Raw genomic sequence first — 27,899 nt, 5'->3', positions numbered from 1 at the left:
CCTCTCTCGTTGTGGACTTCTCGTTGCAGTGGCTTCTCGTTGCGGGGCACATGCTTCCGTAGCTGTGGTTCCCAGGCTCCAGAGCACAGGCTCAGTGGTTGTGGCGCACGAGCCCAGTTGCTCCGGGGCATGTGGGATCTTCCCAGACCAGGAATTGAACCCGTGCCTCCTGCATTGGCAGGCAGATTCTTTAGTACTGAGCCACCAGGCACGCCCTTCAGGAAAATTTTTTATTAAAAAAAAAAAAAAAAGCATCAACATTTTTAGGAAAAGTTTCTGCCTCCTTTAATGGCCAAGTACTTCCTGTTGGACTAACTCACCACAAATAACAACTATAGATGCTGGACAAAGTATAAAACATAACCACTTCAAGCCACCAGGGCATGATTGGAAAGCAGCAGGAACTCAAGGAGGGTCTACTTTGGTGGGGAGGAAACAGCAGTGGGGGATCTTCCCATTATTTTACGGCTTTTAGCTTGAGGGTTATGTCCCATTTGCTGTCATGTAAGGCAGAAAAAACTCACAGAAACCCACGGTTTCTATCAAACCCACAGAGGTCATAGTTTGGGATAACCACAGCAGCTGGAAAGTGGAGAAGAAAATTCTAGTAAGGAGAGACAACAGATAAGGGAACCCCAGATTCTGTGCACAAATTCTCCCCAAATCTCTGGCTGACCCTTGACTATGCATGCCTGGGACAGACTCCCAGGAGCCCATCTAAGCCTTAAAAACTCAGAAGTTTATATCTTCTCTAGGTAGCATCTCCTTTTTTAAATGATGCAAGTAAATTCTTGGTTTATTGAGCTCTTGGTTTGGTGTGCAGCTGTGTGCTGGGCCAAGTTAAGTATGGTTGAAATTTGACTTTGAGACCGTCATTTCAGATATTAGTGAAATTCCATACACCCATGAAACCATAACAAGGATGTATATGTGAAAACATGAAACAACACAGGCCACATTCAGGGCCAAAGGTCTGTCATGCACAAAGTGGGACTTTGCCCTGAAAGAGTGGTATTCGTTTCCGAGGACTGCTATAACAAATAATCCCAGACTGAGTGTCTGGAAACAACAGAAGTTTACTTTCTCACAGTTCTAGAGACTGGAAGTTTGAAATTAAGGTGTCAGCTGGGTCTTGCTCCCTCTGAAGTCTCAGAAGAATCCTTCCTTTCCTATTCCTAGCTTCTAGCGGTTACTAGCAGCCCTGCCTCCATCTTCAGCTAGCTCTCCTGTCTACGCATCTGTCTCCACGTGGCCTTCTTACAAGGACACAATCCATTGAATTCAGGGCGCACCCTAATCCAGGATGACATCATCTTAACTAGTTGCAAAGACCTGCTTTCCAGATAAGGTCACATTCTGAGGTTCTTGGTGGTAGTGGTTGGTCACTAAGTCATATCCGACTCTTTGCAACCCCATGGACTGTAGCCCACCTGGCTCCTCATTTCATGGGATTCTCCAGGTGAGAATACTGGAGTGGGTAGCCGTTTCCTCCTCTAGGGGTTCTTCCTGACCCTGGGATTGAACCCGTGTCTACTGCTTGGCAGGCAGATTCTTCACCAGTGAGCCACCTGAGAAACCCTCTGAGGTTCTTAATTAGACATAAGTTTTTTAGGGGGTAAGAGGACACTTTTCTACTCAGTACAGAGGTGAATAAAAAGTATTATGAAATATCCAGAACTTTAAGTTCTGGGTCTAAATAATCCTTAAATATTGAAGTACTCTCTCTATCTCATGAAATTCTGTTTTTCAGGAAAGTGTATTTATTGTGTGTTATGATGATGAATACCTAATTACTCATGACTCATCTATATTTTAACTTTTATATATGTTGTCATTAGAAGTAAAAACAGTTTAATTTTATCATTAACATTTAAAATTGAGACTCTGCTAAGTAATTCTGGCCTTCTCCTGGCTATTTCTCTCTTCCATCGTTCCAAATGAGTAAAGTTAAATGAATTTGGGGGAGAATAGGGTTATAAAGCCCTTGACATCATCTGTTCTCTAAAGCAAAGCTATTCCATTAAGGAGACCTAAATTTAGGCTGTCAAAGCCCCATAGACTGAAAAGTTAGTTGTTAAAACTTATAATGAGTTTCAGTGTTGCTGCATTTGGAAATGCCTGCATCTCAGTGGTGGCCCTTGTACTAGATCGCACTAGATTGCTCCCGGAGAGGGAGGGGGCAGTGAGGGACTCTTGTCTTTGAGGCTATCATTTCAGAGATTAGTTGGAATTCCATGTTTTTGACCTTCACAGATTCTTAAATTGTAAATTCATAGCAGCTGTAATGGCATCACCAACTTGATGGACGTGAGTTTGAGTGAACTCTGGGAGATGGTGATGGACAGGGAGGCCTGGCGTGCTGCGATTCATGGGGTTGCAAAGAGTCAGACACGACTGAGCAACTGAACTGAATTGGGGGAAAAAAAAGTATATGGACAAGTGACCTAATGACAGGTCAGAGATGACTGATTTAAAATATTTAAATCAATTTAGAAGAACCAAGGAGGAAATATCCTCTGTCACCCCCACCCCCCGCCCCGGTCCACCCCTATGCCAGCCACCCTGGCATTTTCTTAACAATATCCCTGAGTCAGAGAAAATGCAAATGAAGCTTTTGAGATTCAACTGAAAGTGAAAACATTTTGCAGTTGTCATGGCTAATTCGACGATAAATATAAGCACCAGCCATTCTCTTAATATATTTCTTGAATAAGAATCTTAGTGACGAGAAAAACATGGCCTCCAGAGTGCCTGCCGATGGGCTAAATCGTGAGATGTGTTTTTGTATCTTCCTGCGCCTGAAATCGGCTCTCCTTGGTGTGAAAGTGATCACTGACATAACACTTGAAATTGGTGCTGAGTCTCAGCTGCTGGCGCAAGAGGAGCATCCCCACAGGATTTTGTGCACAATTAGTCTCAGTTCTGCTGAGGCCAGTCTAAGGAAAAGGCACTCTTAATGGGATTTGTTAGATATACTTTACTACTTTTAGTTTTTACAGCTTTTATTCAGTCAAGATTTCTTTTCTTGAGTGCCTGCTGTGTTTCAAGAATTAGGCATGCCAAAGGAATAAGACAAGGTCCCTGTCCCCCCACCCTGCCTCCATGACAAATTAGTAGATCATTACAACATCTTGAGAGGGGTAGTATGTCCCCAATACTATGGAAGATCACAGGAGAGCATCTAAAGCTAACTTTAAAGAAGTGTACAAAGCTTTGTTCATACAAACATGACTTCTATGCCTTAATAATTGAATTCAACAGTGTTACCTGTAAGGAGGAAATGTATTCTAGTAAACTTTTTTTTTTTTTTAAATAAGATTTGCCAAAACCACTGTGCTCTAAAAATAAATCAATGTAATGGCTGATCTGGGAAATCTTAATTATTTCCTTAATTAATTCAGTAGTCGGGTCTTGGAAGAATTAATGACCCACTCACCAAAGTCACTGTGATAATGCTCAATTTAAAGATAACTTTCAACCTCTTCTCCCAGCCTCCTTACTGACCTGAAATTGTGGACCTTGTCTTCCAGTTCTGCTTCTCAGTCACGCCTACCTCTCTTCGGATTTGTCACTGAAACACTGTGTATTCTGCCACCTAAATATTTCTTTGATCTATCCCATTTTTATCCTCGTCATCATTGTCTTAGTCTGTGTGTCCATCAGAGCTCATCTGGGGACTTCCCTGGCCATCCAGTAGCTAGGACTCTGTGATTCCACTGCAGGGGGCATGGGTTTGATCCCTGCATGGGGAGCTAAGATCTTACATGCTGGGCAGCACAGCCCACAAAAACTTGGAAATAATTTAAGAAAAAAAAAAAAAAGCTCATGTGGATTGTCACAGTGACTTTCTATCTGATCTTCCCTTTCGAAACATGGAGTCATGTTCTTGTTTTTAAATGAATTTTTGTTGGAGTGTAGATGCTTTACAATATTGTTCGTTTCTACTGTACAGCAAAGTAAATCAGCTATACATATACATATATCCCCTCTTTTTTTGGATTTCCTTCTCATTTGGGTCACCACAGAGCACTGAGTTGAGTTCCCTGAATTATACAGACGGTTCTCATTAGTTACGTTTTATACATAGTATCAATAGTGTATACAGGTCAATCCCAATCTCCCGATTCCTCCCACCCCAACCCCTTCCCTCTTTGGTGTCCTTACACTTGTTCTCTGTGTCTCTATTGCTGTTTTGTAAATAAGATAATCTATACCATTTTTTACATTCTATATTAAGCTTTAATATACAATATTCATTTTTCTCTTTCTGACTTACTTCACTCCCTTAGAGTCTTACCATCTTCTAATCCTCCACCAACATGAAACCCGCTTACATCTTATTCCCACTTAAAATCTTGGCTCCCCTTGCCATCACTGACAGAATAAAGCCCTTAGCATAGTATATGCAGCCATTCAGCACCTGACCCTTATGTGCCTCTCTGTATTTCACCTTGATCTCCTGCAACAGACCTTGGCCTTGGCAGGTGGTAAAATTCCTAGAACATGCGCTGCTCTGGACATGTCGTTCCCTGTGCATTTCTCCCACTCGTGGGCTGGCAAGCTCTGTGCGTCCTACAGGACTCGCCGTGTCACTCCCTTCCTTGTGAGATCTTTCTGGTAGTCTCATTCCGTCCCACTTTCCCTGCACATACCTCTGTTATGAAATTGATCTGCTCACTATAATGTGTGAGAAACTCTTCCCCTCGCCAAAATAAGGTTCACCTCTGCTGCTGCTGCTGCTGCTAAGTCGCTTCAGTCGTGTCCGACTCTGTGCGACCCCACAGATGGCAGCCCACCAGGCTCCCCCATCCCTGGGATTCTCTAGGCAAGAATACTGGACTGGGTTGCCATTTCCTTCTCCAAAGGTTCACCCCTAGTGAAAGGAAAATGGAGAGGATCACCCCTTCACTCTTCATCTCTGGAGTCCTCCTGGGCAGGGAGGTGAGGTATCAAACATACAGCTTCAAAAGAATTCTTACATGAGGTGCAGGAAGGACTTGAACACACAGAGAGGCTGCTTAGACCCCATTCCATTGGCTCTGTCCTCTTCCAGTCTGATGTCACATGCTTTCCTAGGTAGGCACCGTTGATAAGTTAAAAAGAACACCTTGGAGAACAACATTAGATGCTCTACCTGAGGAGAAAGACCCACAGAGCCCAATAAACTTGCCATTGATGCATCATTTTTCTGGGGCAGCAACATGTCTTGTCATGAGCTGAAAACTTCCTCTGACCTATACTTGTATTAAAGATTAAGGCTATCTGGAGTGTACAGAGGAATACCAGGATTGATAACAGCCTTTAGGGGGATGGAAAGAGCGCGTGTGACCTCTCGTGTGACACCCAGCCCCTGGCTCAGCTCCCCCATCTAGGGGATTCAGGGTTCATTACCAGCCGATCTCTAACCTCCTGTGTATAAAGATTTGAAAATGTTCTGATCCCCTCAAAAAAAAAAAAAATCTAAAAGAAAAAAACATAAGAAATCTGGCTTTAAATGCTACTTATTTCTTATTCATCATTTTCAAACATTGTTGACTAAGTTATTGGTTTCCTGTTAGGTTTTGAAGGGTTTCCCCCCTTTGCTTAGCCTCACGGAAAAGCCTGGCATCGCTTTTTCCAACAGGAATGGCTTTCTCTTTTTTTGTAATTTTGGTTGCACTGGGTCTTCGTTGTGGCACACAGTCTTAGTTTCCCCACAGCATGTGGGATCTTAGTTCCCCGACCAGGGCTCAAACCCATGTCCCCTGCATTGGAAACTGGATTCTTAACTACGGGGCCATCAGGGCAGGTCTCAGGAGTGGTTTTCTGCTTGAAGCAGGCCAATAGTGCCCAGGTCTGAGAGTCATAAAAAATTTCAAGCAGTGGGCTTTAGCTATGCATTTGGACATAAAGTCCAAGAATTATAAATCCCACCCCAAAGTGCATGGAAGGATGGAGCCATAGGTTCCTTCCACAGGGACCACATGAGAAAAATCGATAGACGGGAGTCCAGCGTAATGGAAGCATGTGAACTCTGGGGCAAGGCAGGCCTGAATTTGAGCCCCGTATACTAGTTGTATGGTCCTAGATATGTCATTTAACTCATTAGGCCTTGGTTTCCTCTCTTGTAAAATAAGATTAATAGAACCCTTTCAAACGGGATTGTTAACATTAGAGAGAATGTTTGTAGAATGTTTTGCACATTTCTCTTAAGAAACAGTAGTTATGATTTTGGTTTTGTGTTGAGAGTGACATAATGGATTCTGATGTCCCACCCAATCCCCCAGGGGGTGCTGCCATTGGCAGCAGTCCATATCCCACGGTTGCCCAGGGACGGGTATACAAGGCCTGGCTGTTTTGGTTCTGAAGGACCATTCTAGCTCCAGAACTCAATGTGGTTCAGCCAGGTTGACACCAGGCCTGCATCACACTTTGCCTTCTCCCTCTGCCTAGTCCAGCTTTCTTGCCATGAGTGTCAATTTCACGAGCACTCCTTAAAACATCCTGTGTGCTAAACCCTATTCCAGAGCCACTTCCTGTGTAACCTGTGACAACTGATCAGGCAGGTATCCAATCCTGTGTTATTTATCACCTGTTGATCTGAAGCCCAAAGATCCTGGGCATCTTGGCCAGGTGTCAGGAAGTGTTTCAGAAAGACAGGCAGAGCATCAGAAAAACTGTGAGAGAAAGAAGAAACACCTAGAAACGTGAAAGTTGCCCATAGGAAGATGTCTGATAATTTCCAGAAATTAAAAACATCCTAATCCTATTCCCCGTGATCCTAGGAGCAGGGCAGTGTTTTCCAACATCAGCTCCCTGAAAGGAACTTGGCTCTGAGATTCACATCAATATAATTACGCAGATGTAATGATTAGTCTTTTCCAGTATTGAACTTTTAATTCCTTTTCCAATGGCAGGGACCCAGCTAGATACCTTCCTGGAAGCAGAGCTGTGTTTCCCTTTCCCTGGAAGGGTCTACGAGGACTTTTCCGTAGTTCACAGCGGAATGTAAAATGACCAGACTCATTGTGTTCTAACAGTTTGACGTAAATGGTCTTCACTGTCTCAGACCTGCTAGAGGCAGTTTCCAGAATTGAATGAATTCTGTTTAGTTACTCTTCCCATTTACTTTGAGCAATGGCCCTGAGTTTTTTAAAATTAATTACACTAGCGATAAATGTCTTAATAAACATTACTTTGTAAAATTACTGGATTTACCCTTTTTTTCCCACTTTCTTTTTTAATCCTCACTTAAGGCAAACCTGGAGTGTGATAACTCTGGTCAACTGAAAAGAGAATCAAAGACTCTGGGCCACAAGGGGACATGAAATCATTTAGACAGAAACTGAGACTCAGAGAGAGAGATGACTTGCCCAAGAGATGGCGCTCAGGATTCGCCTTTCCTTACTCCCCCATCCCCCAGCTCCCTGCTCAAAGCTGGACACAGAAGACTTGCCTCCCTGGCTTGGAACCCATCTCATACCCATCCACTTGCCCATCCCTTGATAGAGGTGCATCTGTATCCTCGCCCAGCAAAGAGGAAGGAGAAGACCGATTGGTCACGACAGCCCAGACAGAGGGCGGGACTGAGAAGCTGGAGGAGCACAGATCCGGGCAGCGGCGGGTGCAGGCAGAGGTCTGGGGCGGCTCCCAGCCCACCTCCTAGACAAGAGATCCTGGAGGCCAGCAGAGAAATGTTCTGCAACAGACTTTGGCCACTGGCAGAACTGAGGCAAGAAGGCAGCTTTCTCAGAATTGGGTTTGATGCTACCTGCCAGCTTTATTTTCTGATGATTTAGTTCATGGCAAAAGGGCAGTGAATTTTGTGCTACTTAGCCATTGAAAGTAGATGGTAATTGGGGACTTGAACTCTGCAGCCAGAATTGGGCAGCTGCCCGCTGGAGTGAAAGGCAGAATTGGGAAACCTGGCGGGGAGAGACAGAGCTCCTCTGTAGTATTGAATTCCCAAGCCAAGGGCACTGAAGTTGGTACTCTTGGTATAAGAGAACGTGAAAGATAAATAAAAGTGAGAATTGTACCAACAGAGCTGGATTGTCTTGGAGTTCAAATACCTACTTTCTCTCCCCCATACTCCTGCAGGCTTTGCCCTGTAAGCTGCTGGTGACCCACAGGTGCTGGAGAAGGGTGGATCTAGTCCTGTGAGGCCGTCAGCTTTGGCATCGCTGGATCTCATTAGGCCCCCTCCAGACCCACAGAACCAGATAGTCCAGAAGAGTCTAAAACAGCATTCTGTTTTAACAACTTTCCAGGTGATTCCAGTGCAGGCTCCAGTTGGCAGCAGTGGTCCAGAGCATGGTATGGTGCTGAATTTATTAAGGAAACTCAGTTTTCAAGAGAGCGAGCCGTTGCCTCCGACCTCACCTCTCCTCTCCACCCTGCTGCACCACTGACGTAGCTGCTGTTGGGAGATTTGGGGTTTGCCCTATTGCTTCCCCAGGCCTCAGCACTTGCACAGTAAACCATCTTCCCATCTGCTTGTCTTCTGGCCCCAGCTGTCTCACTCCTCTCCTGGGACTTCAGTTTTGTTGTTGCAATGAGGTTGTCTCCACTTAGTGCTGGGAAAGGGCGTAGGGCATCCATCAGTGGGACCATAGGGCAAGAGCTGGCCCTGGAGCCCGCCCTCAGAGTCCTGTCTGCTCTGAGGAGAGACTTTTCAAGGGAGGCCCTGGCTGTCCTACTCAGGAGAAGCAGTGAGAATGACCAGTCTGGTCCTAGCTAAGGACGCCAGCAGCTGTGAGTGACCGGGTGAGCTCTGGGGAACTTGGGCATCCAAACTGGGAGCCATAAGCTCTACTTGTCCCTTCTTCGCCCTTCACCTGCCATGAGGATGGGCAGTCATCTGCGGACTCCAGGAGGAAGTCCACTGGATTCTTTTCCCGTGTAGGTTATTAGAGAGTATAGAGTGGAATTCCCTATGCCGTACAGAAGGTCCTTCTTAGTTGTCTGTTTCATATATAGTAACGTGTATATATCAGTCCCAATCTCCCAGTTTATCCCTTTCCCCCCAGATAACCATAAGTTAGTTTTCCACGTCTGTGACTCAGTTTCTGTTTTGTAAATCAGTTCATCTGTACCATTGTTTTTTAGATTCCACATATAAGCAATACCACATGATATTTGTCTTTCTCTGTCTGACTGGCTTCACTCAGTATGAGAATCTCGAGGTCCATCCGTGTTGCTGCAGATGGCATTATTTTGTTCTTCTTTGTGGCTGAGTACTACTCTGCTGTATACATGTACCACACCTCCTTTATCCACGCCTCTGTCAGTGGACACGTAGGTCGCTTCTATGTCCTGGCTGCTGAAAGCAGTGCTGCAGTGAACACTGGGGTGCATTATCTTCTGAAACTATGGTTTTCTCTGGATATATGCTCAGGAGTAGGATTGTGATCATATGGCAGTTCTATATTTGGTTTTCTAAGGAACCTCCATACTGTTCTCCATAATGGTTGTATCCATTTACATTCCCACAAACGGTGTAGGAGGGTTCCCTCTTCTCTACACCCTCTCCAGCATTTATTGTTTGTAGGTTTCTTTGCCATTCTGACCGGTATGAGTCAGAATGGCAAAGTTATAGTAGTTTTGATTTGCATTTCTCTAATAATTAGCGATTATTGAGCATTTCTCATGTGTTTTTGGCCATCTGAGTGTCTTTGGAGAAATATCTGTTTAGATCTTCTGCCTGCTTCGTTGTTGTTCAGTCACTGAGTCATGTCTGACTCTTTGCGACCCCATGGACTGCAGCACGCCAGGCTTCCCTGTCCTTCACAATCTCCCAGAGTTTGCTCCAACTCATATCCACTAATTCAGTGAGGCCATCCAACCATCTCATCCTCTGTTGCTCCCTTCTCCTTCTTTCCTCAATCTTTCCCAGAATCAGGGTCTTGATCAATGAATCAGCTCTTCACTTCAGGTGGCCAAAGTATTGGGAGCTTCAGCTTCTGTATCAGTTCTTCCAGTGAATAATTTAGGATTGACTGGTTTGATCTCCTTGCTGTCCAAGGCTCTCTCAAGAGTTTTCTCCAGCACCATCGTTAGAAAGCATCAGTTCTTTAGTGCTTAGCCTTCTTTGTGGTCTAAATCTCATATCCATATGTGAATACTGAAAAAATCATAGCTGTGACTATATGGACCTTTGTTGGCAAAGTAACATCTCTGCTTTTTAATCTGCTGTCTAGGTTGGTCATAGCTTTTCTTCAAGGAGCAAGTGTCTTAATTTCATGGCAGCAGTCACCATCTGCAGTGATTTTGGAGCCCAAGAAAATAAAATCTGCCCTTGTTTCCATTTTTTTCCCCATCTATTTTCCATGAAGTGATGGGACCATATGCCATGAGCCTAGATTTTTTAATACTGAGTTTTAAGCCACCGTTTTCACTCTCCTCTTTCACCTTCATCAGAGATTTTTGCTTGAGTTGTTTGTTTTTTTTGATATTGAGCTGCATGAGCTGTTTGTATATTTTGGATATTAATCCCTTGTTGGTCACTTCCTTTGCAAATATTTCTCCCCTTCTATGGGTTGTCTTTTCATTTTGATTATGGCTTTCTTTGCTGTGCAAAAAATTTTAAGTTTAATTAGGTCCCATGTGTTTATTTTTGTCTTTATTTTCATTAGGCAGTGGATCAAAAAAAGATACTGCTGAAAAAAAAAAAAAGATACTGCTGCAAAATTGTGTCAGAGAATGTTCTGCCTATGTTTTCCTTTAAGAGTTTTATAGTGTCTGGCCTTACATTTAGGTCTTTAATCCATTTTGAATTTTTTGTTTGCATGGAGTTACAGTGTTCTAATTTTCCTTTTTTACATATTTTTTATAATTTTCTTTTTTTTACAGTGTTTTTGCAATTTTTTTTTACAATTTTTCCCAGCACCACTTATTGAAGAGACTGTATATTCTTGCCTCCTTTGTCATAGATTAGTTGACCATAGGTATGTGGGCTTATCTCTGGACTGTCTATCCTGTTCCATTGGTCTATATTTCTGTTTTTATGCCAGTACCAAACTGCTCTGATCACTGTAGTTTTATAGTATAGTCTGAAGTCAGGGAGCCTGATTCCTCCAGCTTCATTTTTTTCTTTCTTAAGATTGCTTTGGCTGTTTGGAGTCTTTCGTGTTTCCATACAAATTGTAAAATGTTCTAATTCTGTGAAAAATGCCACTGGTAATTTGATAGATAATACATTGAATCTGTGTGTTGCTTTGGGTAGTGCAGTCATTTTGGCAATATTGATTCTTCCAATTCTAAAGCAAGGTATAGCTCTCCATCTGTTTGTATCATCTTTGATTTCTTTCATCAGCATCTTAGTTTCTGCATACAGGTCTTTTGCTTCCTTGGGCTTATTTCTAGGTGTTTTATTCTTTTTGATGCACTGTTAAATGGAATTGTTTCCTTGATTTCTCTCTCTGATCTTTCACTGTTAGTGTATAGGAATGTCAGAGATTTCTGTGTGTTAATTCTGTATCCGCAACTTTACTGAATTCATTGAGTTCTAGTAGTTTTCTGGTCGTGTCTTTAGGATTTTCTATGTACAGTGTCATGTCATCTGCAAATAGTTAATAGTTTTACTTATTTTCCTATTTGGATTCCTTTTCTTTCTTTTTGTTTTCTTAATCTGACTGCCATGGCTAGGGCTTTCAAAACTATGTTGAATAAAAGTGGTGAGAATGAGCACCCTTGTCTTATTCCTAAACTTAGAGGAAATGCTTTCAGTTTTTCACTGTTGAAAATGTTAGCTGTCAGTTTGTTGTATGTGGCTTTTATTATGTTGTGGTAGATTTATGGAGAAACCTCTACACCCACTTTCTGGGGAGTTTTTAACATAAATGGATGCTGAATTTTATCAGAAGCTTTTTCTGCATCTATTGAGATGATCATATTTATTCTTCAGTTTTTATTCTTCAGTTGGTTAATGCAGTATATCTCATTGATTGATTTGCATATATTAAAGAGTCCTTATGGACATGAGTTTGGATAAACTCCGGGAGTTGGTGATGGACAGGGAGGCCTGGCGTGCTGCGGTTCCTGGGGTCACAAAGAGTCGGACGTGACTGAGCGACTGAACTGAACTGAAAGAGTCCTTGCATCCTTCGAATAAATCCCACTTGATCATGGTTTATGATCCTTTAAATCTGTTGTTGGATTTGGTTTGATAGTATTTTGTTAAAGATTTTTATGTCTGTTTTCATTAGTGATATTGCCTTATAATTTTCTTTTTTGTGATATCTTTTGTTTTGGTATCAGGGTAATGGTGCCTTGAAGAATGAGCTTGGAAGTGTTACTTCCTTAGTAATTTTTTGGAAGACCTTCATAAGGATGGATGTTAACTCTTCTTTAAGGTTCACTGAGGATAAGTTTGCTAGAACTCACCTGTGAAGCCATCTGGTCCTAGACTTTTGTTTTTTGAGGGAGTTTTTAAATTACAGTTTCAATTTTAGTGCTTGTGATTGGAATGTTCATATTTGCTATTTCTTCCTGCTTTCGTCTTGAAAGTTTGTACCTTCCTAAGAATTTGTGCATTTCTTCGAGGTTTTCCATTTTATTGGCCTGTAGTTGCTTGTAGTAATCTCTCTCTCATGATCTTTCGTATTTCTGTGCTTCCCCTGTACCTTTTTTGTTTCTAATTTTCTTGATTTGAGACCTCTCTCTCTCTTTTTTTCTTGAGGAGTCTGGTTAGTTTTATCAATTTTGTTTATCTTTTTTAAGAACCAGATTTTCGTTTCATTGATCCATTCTGTTGTTTTCTTCATCTCTACTTTCTTTCTATTCTGATCTTCATGATTTCTTTCCTTCTACCAACTGTGAGTTTTATTTGTTCTGCCAAGCCTCTGAAGGGTTTGGGTTAATTGCAGATATTTGATATTTTCTACTTCTGACCTTGTCTGGGAAAAATAACTTTGGGATAAGGAGAAGATGCAAATCTGTGCCTTGAAGGCCCCATGGAGAACATTTCCAAAGTGGTGGTCATCCCCACCAGCTCAGGGGTGCTGCAAAGGTGGGCATGTAGCCAGGCTCCACCTGAGTGTTCTTGTCCAGGGAGAACACAGCCTGGTCACTAAGGCCTTGTCATGTACAAGTCCATTCAGCCTAAAGGAAGAAGAGGTTACAGGAGGCAGAGGAAGTTAGTTGGAAAAATGCACAGGGTCCTTATGCCCGTTATGTCTCTGGTTTTGATCCTCATAGTAATCCTTTGAGAGATGTAGTGTTAACCTTGGTTTGTAGCTAAAGAAACAGAAGCTCAGATAGATTAAGGGACAGGTCCAAGGTCACAAGCTGAGGACTGCCAGAGCAGAGCTTTGGCTCCAAGCCCAGGGCTTATCCTCAGTGAACCTTCCCAGGGCCCTTCCCCTCTCTGCTCTCTTTGCCTCCACCTCAACTCCAAGGGAATACAAGTGACCTGATAGGATAATTGAAAAGGAGATTGTACCAGGACTCAGAAATCCTGGCCTCTTTCATCACGGGATGTGTCCCACTCAGAATTCACCACGTTTGTTGGTAGTGGCCAATAAACAGTTTCCCACTGAGGGTCAGAGAGGCTGAGGGAAAGGCGGCAGGATTATGAGAACCAGTGAGGATGCTGAGCTTGACACAGCGCTCCTGACCCTGGCCACACAGGCCACTCCCCTTAACCCCAGAAATTCCTGGGCTTGACAAAGAGCATGTGCATTTGTCCTTTGGGGAAAAAAAGACAATAAAATGTATTGTCAGTTTACTATCTTTAGGGTTGGGTGCAAGGGGATGTCTGTTTTTTTTTAAAGTAATTTGTTGTTTTAATTTGTTTTCTTGAAGTATAGTTGATTTGCAATGTTGTGCTAATTTCTACTGTATAGCATAGTGATTCAGTTATGCACATATACATTCTAATCATATTATTTTCCATTATGGTTTATCACAAGATATTGAATATAGTTCCCTGTGCTATACAGTAGGACCTGGTGTTTATCCATCCTGTATATAATAGTTTGCATCTGCTAATGCCAAGCTCCCAATCCATTCCCCCTCCTCCCTCACCCTTGGCAACCACAAGTCTGTTCTGTCTGTGAGTTTGTTTCTGTTTCATAGATAAGTTCATTTATGCCATGTTTTAGATTTCACATGAAAGTGATATTGTATGGTATTTGTCTTTCTCTGACTCCACTTAATATGATCATCTCTAGATCCATCCATGCAGCTGAAGTGGCAGAATCTCCTCCTTTTATGCTTGAGTAGCGTTCCATTGTGTATATGTAGCATGTCCTCTTTACCCATTCATGGGTCAGCAGACATTTAGGTTTCCATGTCTTGACTGTTGTGAATAGTGCTGCTGTGAGTGTTGGGGTGCGTGTTATCTTCTTGAATTATGTGTGCCTAGTCGCTCAGTCATGTCCAACTCTGCGACCCCAGGGACTATAGCCCACCAGGTCCCTCTGTCCATGGGGATTCTCCTCCAGGGAAGAATACTGGAGTGGGTTTCCATGCCCTCCTCCAGGAGATCTTCCCAACCCAGGGATCAAACTCAGATCTCCAGCATTGCAGGCAGATTCTTTACCGTCTTTTAAGTTGTAGTTTTGTACGGATATATGCCCAGGAGTGGGATTGCTAGATCACATGGCAACTCTACTTTTAGGTTTTTCGGTGTTTTACATTAATTTATGTATTTGGCTGTGTTGGTCTTAGTTGCAGCGTGCAGGGTCTTTCACTGCTGTGTGCAGACTCCAGTTACGGCGCATGGGCTTCAGCAGCTGCGGCATGAGGGCTAAGTTTCTCAAACCCATGTCCCCTGCATTGCAAGGTGAATTCTTAACCGCTGGACCAACAAAGAAGACCCTATTTTTAGTTTTTTGAAGAACTTCCGTACTCTTTTCTGTAGTGGCTGTACCAGTTTACGTTCCAAGGGAGTGTTTGTTTGCCCCCCCAAATGCTGGGCTTTCCTTACAAATTATCTGACATCTGACGTCATGTTGTAGAGAAGGCATAGTTTTATGAGAGAGAGTGTGTGTGTGTGTGTATAAGAAAGAGAGAATATGAGCTTCACACATAATGCTGAGTTGTTGTTTTCTTCCCCCCAACAAGCTTGGCTGAGTTTTCGTAATTCCATAACTGTGACATGACTAGTCCACTGAGATATTCAATACTGGCTGGAAAAATACAACTGAAACTTATTCAATCAGCAGCAAGAAACAATGACACTTTACTATAAAGGTGGCCTCACTGTAGGAAAGATGGACGCGCTTGTTCTTCTTCAGGCTCAGCTCAGTTTTGTTTTTTTTTCTTTCTGGTAACTTCCCCAAGTACAAGGAATCTGCACAGGAGCAGGGGCGCCTTGGCTGTGGAAACATCATCACTGATAACTCAATAAGTCTAGCCCTCTCCTTAGCCCTGCTCTTACGAGCTGACAGCCGCTTTGAGGGGTCTGCTCAGAGGATCTCAGTCGCCCCTGTGGAGTCTGGCTTGGGCCATCTGTGCTGACAGAACATGTAGCCCTCCCTCCCGTGATGCTGACTTGGGCACGGTGACCTCCGTGTTGCAGGTGGAATGTGTTTGCCCTGCCCGGTGTGCAAGTCTTCTGCCCACCACACCATGTGGCACCAAGCTCGGCCAGTTCTCGGACCTGAGTGAGGACTGCCAGTGGGGCTCCCTGAGGCTCCACGCCTGGCATCGGAACCTCAGATAGCTCTTCGCATCATGGAAAGCACCCCGACTCTCTCAGTCCTGCCTGTTGAGTGGGGAGGGGCAGGCTATTGGTTCGAGAAGGTGCTGCGTTTATTAAGGACTAGCCGGGCAGGTGGCTGCAGGAGTCCAGGTGCGTGCCATTCCTTCTCCATCTGAACTCCGAGTTCCCTCCTTAGGCCCCGGTCTCTCCCCCCAGGAGCCACATAGCCACTGGTGCCAGTGCAGTGCTGAGACCTCCTGGTGCTGCAGTCTAGATACCAAGTGCCTGCATGGGCCCCAGCCTTGCTGCCAAGCCCTGGAGTCTGTCTCCGCTGAGAGTCAGGAGCGAGGGCTCCTCTCCGGCCCTGTGCTGAGCTGCCCGGCATTTCTCCATGGAGTTGAACATCTGCCCCCACCCCCATCTCCTCCTGGAGGGAGCCGGATGCTTGTCTAGCTGCAGCCTCAGCAGTTCCTGGACAGATTTTGTTGGTTTACAGCTAAGCAAGAAAAGTGGGCTCCTGGGCCCAGAGCTTGGCAGGAGTTCGGGCCCTTCAAAGAAAATGGAGAGTGCAGCGGTGAAGAAATCCAGTGCCCTGCTGGTCGCATCTGTGCCCCAGAAGGCCCGGCCACTGTAGTGTGCGAACAGCAGGGCAGGACGGCGCCCCGGGAGCTGATTCACACTTCCCGCCCCACGTGCTCGTGCCCCGGCCCTGAGAAGATGAGCTAACGTGGCTGTCCCCCTGTGACATTAAAGTGCTTTCTCTCAGCATCTGCTCCTGAACCTGGCAGCTGGCGGCGCCTGCATGCCCTTGGAGGACACAGATGAGAAAGCCAGTCTTGGGCCCACAAGAAGTGTAAAGTTAGGCCAGGACAGAGGCAGGGGTTTCGTCCCACCCCTCTTGCCTCATCCCTCTGAGACCCCCAAGGACAACTCATTCCACTCTTGTTCCCTCCATCCTGGCATGACCTTTCCACACCCCTGGACTCTTGTGTTTTGGGGACGGGGGAGCTGGTGCCACCTTCTGCAACCCTCCATCTCCCCTCTGCCTCCTCGAAGGGCCATGAAGCCATGGCAGCTCCCCTTAGCTGCCTGGGACCCAGGATCTGAGGAGGTTGTGGTGTCTCTTGCCCTCTTCATGACTCAGGTAGTTGGCACTTACAGTCTGCCTGCCTTCCAGGTAAGTGGCATTGCACATGGTGAGGCCCAGTGAGTAGGGGGCTTTCTACATGTTAGCCCCTCTGATCAGGGTGCACCAGGCCAGAGTCCCTGGGATCAACCCTGTGATGAGTTTAAAAAAAAAAAAAAATGCTGTTCTCCTGCCCCGGGGTATTGATTGTGAGGCAGAAAATGTGATGAACCTTGAACAGGTTAGGTCACTGGCCCAAGCCTGCCTCCTGCCTCAATGCCTTCACTGAGAATGGACAAACTGCGGAGAGCCAGACCAGGTGCTCCAGGAAGGCGCGTGAATTCTCCAGACCTCAGAGCTGCAGAGCGGTTCTGAGGGGCTCATGCATCATTCTGGGCACCGTCTAGACAGAATTAAGAGGTTGCCTGTCTATGCACTACCATTTTTAAATATGTGTGTAGGTACTACTATGGTTCATAAAATGTAAATTTATGTTTTAGATGGGTGCTTCATACGCTGTTTTGCCCTTACTCATGTCCTTGTGAGGAGAATAACCTCCGAGATTTAGCTGGATTCAGGTGCTCTGCCTCGGCTCGCTTGTCCCGAAGATAAACGGCCTTGGGCTTGGAGCCCCGACTCTGTGACTAAACAGTAATCACCTGTCAGCGTGAGCGCCTGTTTCCCCAGTGTAATCAATGGCACAACATCCAGCTCAGAGCACCCGGGTGAGAGGAGCGCCAGGGCGACTGCGGCCAAGGGGAAAGGAGGTGGGCTCACTGGGCTTTGCCGTCCCACCAGAGGAGAAGGCTGGCTGCCAGAGAGTAGTCCAGAAAGCCCCAGCTTAAGGCGGGGAGACCGCAGAGAGGGACTCCTAGGACACGGCGGGCATCTGTCGGTGCAAGCCAGGAAGTTTTCAATCTCCAAACGCTAGGCCCTGCCGGAGGCCTGTTGTGGGAGCCCACCACGAGCTCCACCTGAATGTGACTTCCCCCAAAGGCCGCCTGGGGCCCGGCCACCAGCCACAGGCCCGTGCTCCAAGGGAGGGGTGACTGCAGGCCTGCGTGGCAGGTGCCCCAGTGCTGCCTTTGTGTCTCTGCTGGGAATTTAAACTCCGTGGGGTTCTGCTCTGAGGAGGAGCTCTGCCCACGCCTCCCTTCCCCTCTCCCCTCCAGCCTTGGAGACGCAGCAAGGGAGATGCTTGTCTTCATTAGTCTGCACGAGTAGCTCAAAGCCATGCGTCCACCACAGGTAGGGTAGGCAGGAACCTGCGAGAATGCTCACTTCATGGTGGGGAGCAGGCTTTTCACCAGATGCTGGGAAATAGAAAAAGACCCTTTGGTACTGATACAAAGGATGTACTTGTGCGGCTGTTGTTGTTGTTGTTTGTGACTCCCTGGAGAAAAGCCAGTGCCTCCTTTTTCTTCCTGTGAAGTGGAACAACTCCGAGGTTGGATCTACTGAACTTAACGTTCTTACCAGCTAAGAGCCACCCAAGTGTATCTCAGCCATCAACTCATGAGAGTAAGTTGTTTTTACGGCGGACATGTTTCTTATTTAAAAGTCCATGTGATTTCTATCACAGAAGCACGATTTCCCCATGGCTGCCTCGGGCTCCTGCTAATATGGTTGTTGTGTGCAAGACAGCCAACTTCTTCAGCTATTAGAACTCCCCCCGGGGCACTTCCTGGTGGGCCAGGGAGTTAAGAATCCGCCTGCCAGTGCAGAAGACACAGGTTCCATCCCTGGTCCAGGAAGATGCCACACGCCGAGGGCCAGCTAAACCTGTCTGCCATGACTGCTGAGCGCACGCACCCTAGAGCCCAGCTCCACAACAAGAGAAGCCACCACAATGAGAAACCTGCAGCTAGAGAAAGCCCAAGCGCAGCAGTGAAGACCCAGCCCAGCCAAAATAAATAATAAATCTAAAAAACTCACCCCAGGATAGACAGATTAGGGGTGTGGGATTAATAGACGACTGTAGGGCTTTCCTCATAGCTCAGTTGGTAAAGAATCCGCCTGCAACGCAGGAGACCCTGGTTCGATTCCTAGGTCAGGAAGATCCCCTGGAGAAGGAAATAGCAACCCACTCCGGTATTCTGGCCTGGAGAATTCCCATGGACAGCAGAGTCTGGCAGGCTACAGTCCACGGGGTTGCAAGACTCAGACATGACTTAGCGACTAGACCACCACCGTATATAAAATAGGTAAGCAACAGGGATATATTATATCATGCAGAGAATTATACCCATTACCTTGTAATAACCTATCATGAAGTATAACCTGCCAAAATGCTGAATCACTCTGCTGTTCACCTGAAACTAACATAATCTTATAAATCAACTATACTTTGATTTAAAAAGAAAAGAAACTTCACCCCCAGCTGATCACAGTGTAGTAGCCAGCTTGGTACAAAGGAAAATTGGTAGAGAAAAATGTTCATCATATGCACTGTCTCTTAGTATTCCATTTCAGTTGCTTTGAGAGAGAGAATAAGAACAGGACGTGCTGCTTGAGATAGGGTTAAGCCTATTTCCTCCGTTTAAAAATGAGTTTAAGCTCTTCTCACCGTCAGGTGGATCAGTAAGAGTTGACAGCCCTGCCCACAGTGACCATTGTTCTTAGTCCTTTGAAAGACCTGGTTTTACGGCCCGTCTCGCTGAAGTTCCAGGGTGATTCACGACAAGGCTCTGTTGTGAGAGTAGCTTTTTCTGGTGGGAGACCCAAGGGTATAAGAATGGGGACCGCTGCCTCAGGGCTGTGTCGTGGGAGGGAGCACGAGGCCCGCAGAAGAGGTGGGAGAGGTGCCCACGTGATACCACCTTCCTTAGCTGAGCTGTCCCCTCACTCATCCTTCCAGTCCTGCAAGGATAAGCTTCTTAATATACACGCTGAGAGATTTGTTATCCTGCCCTAGTTATTTTTGACAAGTATTGGGTGAGCTGGCAGAAGGGAAATAGTGAGGGGTAGACCGTTTTCCTTTATATTTTTAAAATGTATTTTTATTTATTTGGCTGTGCTGGGTCTTAGATGCAGCATGTGGAGTCTAGTTCCCCGTCTAGGGATCGAACCTGGTCCCCATGCATTGGGAGCATGGAGTCTTAGCCATGGGACGATCAGGGAAGTCCCTGAGGGGTAAATCTTCTGAAGAGGTCTTGAATGCCCATTCTTGGAGCAGGGCCAGGCCCTCCCATAACGCCCCATGGCCTTGGGCCTTGTCCCAGGTGAGATGGTTCAGATCTTACAAGACCACCTTGATTTCGATGCAGCACTAAACACAGATCCACCAGAGATCCACAGATCCATCTTGGCTGAGCTGCGGAGACCACTGGGGAGAGGCCCGGAGACACTGACTTGCAGAGCTCCCGCTGTCCTGACACTCACCTGCAAGCCATTCTCCTCCCAGCTCATTCCAGGCAGGTCCCTGAAGAAGAAAGTTATGGGTTTAGAAGCGAGGGATCTAATTTCCTGACAGTCTGTAAAACCTTCTGGCCACCCCTCCACCTGCTATTCATTGATTCAGCAAATAAGCATTGAGGACGTCCCTGCCATATGCCAAGCCCTGTGCTGGATTCTGGGGGATGGCTTCTGCCCTCATGGAAACTGTAGTCTAGAAAGGGAGCAGATGATAAATCAGTAAACAAATAATGAACAATACACTGACAGGCTGGTCAGTACCATGAAGGAAATAAACAGGATAAACAAAGGACCTATAAAGAGACGAGGAGGGGGCATTCTTTAGGGGAAAGACTTCTCTGCACCAGAGACATCTGAGCTGAGACCTCGGAGATGAGGAGTGGAGGGAGGGCATCCCAGGCACAGAGGACGCAAAGATGCAGAAGAGCCTCAGCTCAAGAGCAGAGAGACTGTAGCCAGAGAGGAGGGAGAATGGTTTGGGGGAGTTCAGAAAGGAGGCCGGAACCAGGTTATGCAGGGCCTTGAGGCCACGGTCAGTTTGGATTTTCTTCTGAGAGCAAGACAGGCCCCTTGCTGACAGCGTTATGCAGGAGCGATAATGTAATTAAAGATCACAGTGTCCTCACTGCAGTTCAAAACTGTGAGGCTTATGTATATGTGCTGCTATAGGAAGAGTCATAAGAGACCCTACGTGGGGAAAAATCCCAAGAAACAGAACATAGTATAAAATATGCCGCTGATGTTTTTTTAAAAGAGAAGATGTATATGTATATATAGGCTTGTCTGGGTATAAAATATAACTACATTAAGGATACAAAAGAAAAGAAGAAAGAGGATCCAAGTTTGAGATGAACTTTTGGGACGAGAACTTCTAACATAGTGTATTTCAAATTGTAGGTCACAACTCAGGAGAGGTTCTGAAATTACCTAAGTGAAGTCACAGACAGCACTTAAAATATCAACCTACATCTTGCATAGTAAGGAGAGCATTTTGTGCAAGTTGTTTTAATTATTTATGTGTGTAGATACATAACGCATGTACATGCATATAAATGACATGTACACACATTCATGTACATATGCGTACATGTGTTGGCTTGCAGTATAAAATGTTTTAAACTAAGTGTTACAGTTGAGAATGTTTGAGAAATATATCTTAAGGATTTTCATGGTGGAAAAGTTAAGAAACGTGACTTAGTGATTTTTCACTAAGTTTTCTTTACTTCTGTCTTAGTTTCCTCATCAGGCTTCTCTTCCAGATAATGCTCTTCAAATTAAAAAGAAAAAAGTCAAAACCAAAAAAAAAAAAAAGATACCCAAGAAGCTGGTGAGGGGTTGCTCCTGGGGTGGGGAACCGTAGCACAGTGTGAGTGAGGTCCAAGGGAGACTTCCTCTTCGGAGTATATGCTTTTGTGTGGTTGAATATCTTACTATGTGCCTGCATTACTTATTCAGCTAAAAAAAAAAAAATGTTTGTCTAAATGGTGGTCACCCTGGCCACCATGTGGAGCGAGGGCGAGCCCAGAAACAGAGGACCAGCTAGAAGGCTCTGGCCGGGGCTGCGGTGAGAGATGGTGGTGGCTTCACCTGTGGCCTTGGTGATGGAGATGGATACAAGCTAGACTCAGCACGTTCCGCCCAACAGTCGCAAGGAAAACTGTGTGCATTAGAGGTGGGCACTGGGCCTGCCTGACTCTATCTGCCTTATCTTTGTGGAAGGAAGGGTTCTTGGGCTCCTTCCAGGTGTTAAAAGCTTCAAAATTCCCAAGAATGTTGAATCCATCACAACGTGGAGGACACGGTTATGGACATGTATCCCTTTCATATCCTCACGCAACTGTCACAAGTGACCTTTAATGACCATCAAAACACAGTTACACTCCGTTTCTCAGTGGAGCTTGCTTTCTTTGCAGAGAGATGCCAAAGGCCAATACCTGTTTGACCTTCTCTGCCACCACCTGAATCTACTGGAGAAAGACTATTTTGGGATCCGCTTTGTGGACCCTGATAAGCAGCGGGTAAGTCTGTATTCAAAGCACGGACTGGGGAGAGGGTCGGTCGGTAAGCCTGAGGCACTGTCATTCATGTTCAGAGCTTAGTCTCAGGAGTCAGGGAGCCAACTGGACCCTGCAGTTGGACATCATCTCTTCGGCTCATATTGTGAGACCTGGAACACCCTGCAACAAAGCTCACCTGGTATGGTCCATCGATTGCTAGACACTGAAATGGCAACCTGGAGAGCTGAAGTTGTTGTTGTTGTTCAATTGCTCAGTCGTGTCCGACTCTTTGCGACCCCTTGGACTGCAGCACACCAGGCTTCCCTGTTCTTCACTATCTCCCGGAGTTTGCTCAAACTCACGTCCATTGAGTCAGTGATCATCCAACCATCTTGTCCTCTGTTGACCCTTCTCCTCTTGCCCTCAGTCTTTCCCAGCATCAGGGTCTTTTCCAGTGAGTCAGCACTTTGCATCAGGGGGCCAAAGTATTGAAGCTTCAGCTTTAGCATCAGTCCTCCCAGGGAATATTCAGGGTTCATTTCCTTTAGGATTGACTGGTTTGATCTCCTTGCTGTCCAAGGGACTCTCAGAAGTCTTCTCCAGCACCGCAGTTTGAAAGCATCAATTCTTTGGTGTTCAGCCTTCTTTATGGTCCAGCTCTCACATCCATACACAACAAATGGAAAAACCATAGCTTTGACTATACAGACTTTTGTCAGCAAAATGATATCTCTGCTTTTTAATATGCATGAGAGCTGAAGAGATTTGCCCAAAGCTGCCCAGTTAGAGGGAGAGAGGCTGGGCTGATGTGGTGGCCCCAGAGCCCAGGTCACAGGCTGAGACTGTCCTGCCCCTTCCCTGGTAAATGGGCATGCTTGCCTTGGTCTGGTTAGGAGGGGCCTCGCCTGAGTGCCACAGCAACCCTCTCCGGGCAGGACAGAGGTGGAGCCCCACTGACACAGGCTTTTTGGCCCTTGCAAATCTTGCAGTTCTTCTTCACCTTCCAAAGACAGTGGCGTGTGACGAAAAAAGGGTAAAACATATCCTGTTCAAGGGTGAAGTGTGTCCTGTCCATTGTTTTTCACTTAGAATGTGTTTGAGGAGAATAAGAGAGTATGTTGAGATTGCTGCTGCTACTAAGTCACTTCAGTCGTGTCCGACTCTCTGCGACCCCATGGACGGCAGCCCACCAGGCTCCTCCATCCCTGGGATTCTCCAGGCAAGAACACTGGGCTGGGTTGCCATTTCCTTCTCCAATGCATGAAAGTGAAAAGTGAAAGTGAAGTCGCTCAGTCATGTCTGACTCTTCACAACCCCATGGACTGCAGCCTACCAGGCTCCTCCGTCCATGGGATTTTCTAGGCAAGCGTACTGGAGTGGGGTGCCATCGCCTTCTCTGATGTTGAGATTACAGAGATTTAAAGCCAAAGGAAACAGAGGAAAATAAGGAAAAGGAGAAGTAAACTTTGATGGAGTGGCTGCCGTGTGCCAGGCTCCACGCTGGGCACACACCTAGACCTTTGAGCCGATGGATGTTGAGTGCTGAGGTGTTATCATGCATGAAGCTGAGAGCTTCACATAAGTTATTGGATCCTTCCCATGAATGAGATGCGTACCAGCAGTTGACCATCCACTCTCCAGACGAGTGAACAGTCCTCCCGACAGGTTACCTAACTGGCCCAAGGCAAGTGACAAAGCCGGTCTCCTGCTCAGACCTGCCTGATGCCAGAGCCTGTGTGGTTTCTGGGGTTCCATGCTGAATTCCCGCCCTATGGCCTCTAAAGTGACCTGATTCCATGCCTTTGTTGAGGGTTTAAGCCGGGCAGGGAGGCTTGCAAGGGTCCTTGAGCATTGTGAGGAAATGGACCAGTAGAGAATTGTCCTTCTATATCTACTGATCACAGTAGAGATGGAGGAGGTGAGCTCCCCGGCTCCCCCTAGACCTCTTCCCCTGAGCACCAGGGAGGCAGAACCTGGCACTCACACCCATGCCATCCCTGCCCACTCTTCAGGGGTCTCTGTAGGGTCTGGGATTCCTCTAAGCCACTCTTGGACGATCTGCCCTCACTCCCCATCCCCTTTTGCGCCTCAGGCCCTGGGCTCATCCTGACCTCAGCCTGTCCTTCAAGCCTCCCGAATCTGAAGACTGCACCACACCGGTCCACTCACCCAAATACAGGTGGAAGCTCCCATGTCTGAACCTTCTTTTTACTCTTCTTCTAACCCCACGTCCCCAAGCCAGTGTTATCAATTTGCTAGTGATTCTGGACCTGGATTTAGCCAGACAGCTGCAAAAGGTCACCCTGGCCCTCACCATATTTGGGAGGATGCTCTCAAGATTTTTCTGCCAGACCCTTGAAGTGTCTTAGACAAGCTTTCCACTGCCTGCCCACCCCTCTGAGTCTCCTCCAGCCTCACTTCTTTCAGGAGTCTCACTCCAGTACAAACTCCTCTCCACTATTGCCAAGAGGGATACAGCCTTTTGCATTCAGCCTCCCTGCCTTCTGCTGCTAGGGGAGCTGTCGCTGCACTTAGCTGTGTCGTCGCTGTTGTGTCAGCCGCTCAGTCGTGTCCGACTCTGTGACCCCATGGACTGTAGTCCACCAGGCTCCTCTGCCCATGGAATTCTCCAGGCAAGAATACTGGAGTGGATTGCCATGCCCTCCTCCAGGGGATTTTTCCAACACAGGGATCGAACACAGGACTCCTGCATTGCAGGGAGATTCTTTACCATCTGGGCCACCGGGGCAGCCCACTGCCCAGTCTGTCTCCCTTTGTTCATTTTAATCTATGGGTCCAGTACCCCAGGGCGTTCTGTCTTCTGAGCCTCAGACATGTGCTGTGTTCATCTTACCGTCCACAATCCCGGTGTGCTCTGCACAGGCCAGCCTCCTCCGCCTTCCCAGGTACAGCCTGGAACCCCAGTCATTTCCGTGCAATTTCATCCCTTGCCTTTCCTTCCCTGGGAAGCCACACCGCGGTGGGCCGTGTAATGTGAGAAGGACCTCTTAACCACATTGAGTGGCTATAATGAGTTGCCAGCCTCGTGGGAACTCAGATCAGAGGGAAGCAAGAGAGCAGAGTGTCAGCTCAGATTATCCGTGTGGAGCTGATGGGTGAACTGGCTCTTAGTGGGTCCATTAACTGCACGAACCGTGGCCCAGCCCAGAAGGTGAGAGCTGAGCACCGAGGGAGGCCAGGATGTGTCTGCACGGCCCCGGCTGCTCTCCTGCCAGAGAGAGGACTCTGCCAAGAAGCTCCACTGTACTGAGCAAAAGTCGCCAGAAAAGAGGGAAGTGAGGACTAGCTCCTCCATCCGTCTTACAGCTGAACCTTGAATGCTGAGCTGGTCACCAGGGACACAGTGGGAAACAGGCAGAATCTCCTGCCCTCCCAGAGCTTATGGTCAGTGCTTTTAAGCTGCTTCCCGATAACCAAGCCCCAGATATCAGCTATTCTAGCTCTCTGCAAATTGTCAAGTTTCCTGATTAGCACAAAAGCAGCAAACATCAATAATGCATTTTATAAGACATCCATGTAGAAGTGGGAAAATGATAGAGAACCATCTCCTTCCTTCCTTACCCAAACATAAGTACCGTGGGGGGCTGGTGGAGGGGGGAATGTGTTGCTTCTGTGCCCACCCTCTGTGAAAATCCAGGGAAAACAGGATACTACATTAGTTGTGGTTGAGTATCTTACAAGACGTAAATTTTAAACATCCCTGGATGCCAAGGAATTCTGAGTATGTATTCCCTTACACAAGGGCTGGCAATGGGTTGCTCAAACAAAAATGAAACATACACCAGCCATCCCTGCCTTCTCACCATTCATGAAATTCCACCTGCCAGTGCTTTCGAGAGCTGCTCCCAATAGCCTCTGTGTCATCATGTCCTCACGACCCCACCACATCACACAGACACACACAACCCATTAAAGGGAGCCATTCGCCACTCAAGCCAAGCGGAGTTCTGTCCCCAGCACACATCCGTGTATTCACTCCTGCCCATCAGTACACCAGAAACATGGCTCAGAACTCTGGCACCCCATCTTGGAAGGCAACATTGCCAGAGAGCCCCAGAAATGGCATCTGAAGCTGGAACTCTTCCCCCCTTCACAGCTGGTTCCATGGGGAGCTTATTTCAGAAAATCCTATCACTGTCTACTCTCCAAACTTACATATCACAGGCTTCTGAGCCGCGTTCACCCTGGGCTACAGTCTGTCTAGCTATTTAAGTCGAATACAGCTAGATATATTTGACACTGCTTCTCATTAGGGTTTTCTTGGTCTGTGTTCTCTGTTTCAGCATTGGTTGGAGTTTACAAAGTCTGTGGTGAAGCAATTGAGATGTAAGTACTGTCCATGAAAAGATAGAAGCCTCAGCCCTGGGGAGGGCGGGAGGAAACCTCACCCTTGTAGTGTGTCTTAGGAACCTTCCATTGTTCTGAACGGAAGTTGGCCCTTAACATGAGAGGATTTTCTGATGGTTCAGAGTCCTGAGCATCCAGTGGGGCAGGGAGTCCCGTCGTCTTCCGGGGAGGGTCTTTGCTGATGGACACCTCTTTTTCTGTGCAGCCCAGCCTCCGTTCACCATGTGTTTCCGTGTGAAGTTTTATCCTGCAGACCCTGCGGCCCTGAAAGAAGAAATAACCAGGTAAGGCTGGTTATTACATCCCTCAGCCTCCAAGACCTGCTGGGAAGGATAGGAAAGAGGGGCCGTAACTTCTTAGGTCCTCTGTTTGGAAAGCTGCTAACTCAGCTAGGCAAAAATTCTTCCTAAATATAGCCTTACTTCTGCGTTTCACTTCCGCATGCTCTCTTTGCTCATCTCAGTAGAACTGCAACAGAGTGAGGTTCTTCCCTTCAAGAAGTGTGAATACTTCACCTTAATCTGAGCATCTGCAAATGTGGCTGGAGTAGAGTTACTCAAAAGCATTTTGTTCTTTCACCAGTGATGTGGCCACCAGGGATGTTTTGGGAGAGGGCTGTGTTGCTGCTTATTGGGGGGCTTGAAATAGACTCCAGCAACCTAAATGGCAAAGCAGGAAACTGGAAAACAAGCCGGGAAACACTGAAGATTTTGAATTCAAGTGGGTGACCTCCAGGGTGCTGATGGCCCAGGCTCGTGATAAACTCTTCATTGTGGGGATCATGTTGCAGGGAAGGCAGGCAGCTGCATGGCATGAACCGCGTCTCATCCAGCACCACTTGAGGATGAGAAAAAGCCTCTGTGCCCACGCCATGCTACAAGAGGCTCAGTGAACAGGAGAGGCACCACTTCCTCGAGGGCTTGGTACATGTGAGCCGAATTCACTCTGAAAGTCTTACCTCAAAGGTTAAGGCACTCTCTGAACTAGGACTCTTAATTTTTATATTAGAAAGATCTGATTTTGACATTAGCAAAACCTTGACATTTCCCTGTGAAGGGTGGAGCCCTTGGTAAAGATGTGATGCCAGGAAGTCCTAGAGTGGAGGAGGAGATGGCTCCGCCAGCTCCCAACCCCTTCCCTAAAGTCTTAGAGACAACAGGGACTTCCCAAGTGGTCCCCTGCAGGAGGCATGGGTTCAATCCCCAGTCGGGGAACTAAGATCCCACATACAGAGTGGTGCAGCGAAAAACAAAGCCAAAAAACCTTAGAGACAGCCAAGACTGGACGAGGCCATTGCCAGTGCAGAGACTGCTTGTCCTCTAAGGCCTTGAGACCTGTTTCTAAACCCTGAACCCGCCCAGCCTGAAGC

The 27,899-nt window shown here is 46.5% G+C and overlaps 1 protein-coding gene across 1 annotated transcript in view; it reads left to right on the top strand.

Annotated features, from left to right (window-relative positions):
- Positions 1-27,899, top strand: part of FRMD5 (FERM domain containing 5) — a 326,232-nt gene that overhangs the window by 259,510 nt on the left and 38,823 nt on the right. The window contains exons 2-4 of the mRNA XM_018066545.1: positions 22,079-22,183; positions 26,467-26,509; positions 26,736-26,814. Coding sequence (XP_017922034.1) covers positions 22,079-22,183; positions 26,467-26,509; positions 26,736-26,814 — 227 coding nt within the window. The remainder of the gene's footprint in view (positions 1-22,078; positions 22,184-26,466; positions 26,510-26,735; positions 26,815-27,899) is intronic.

The sequence above is a fragment of the Capra hircus genome, chromosome 21, assembly GCF_001704415.2.
Source record: "Capra hircus breed San Clemente chromosome 21, ASM170441v1, whole genome shotgun sequence".
Taxonomy (NCBI): domain Eukaryota; kingdom Metazoa; phylum Chordata; class Mammalia; order Artiodactyla; family Bovidae; genus Capra; species Capra hircus.
This window is presented reverse-complemented; position numbering and strand designations above follow the sequence as displayed.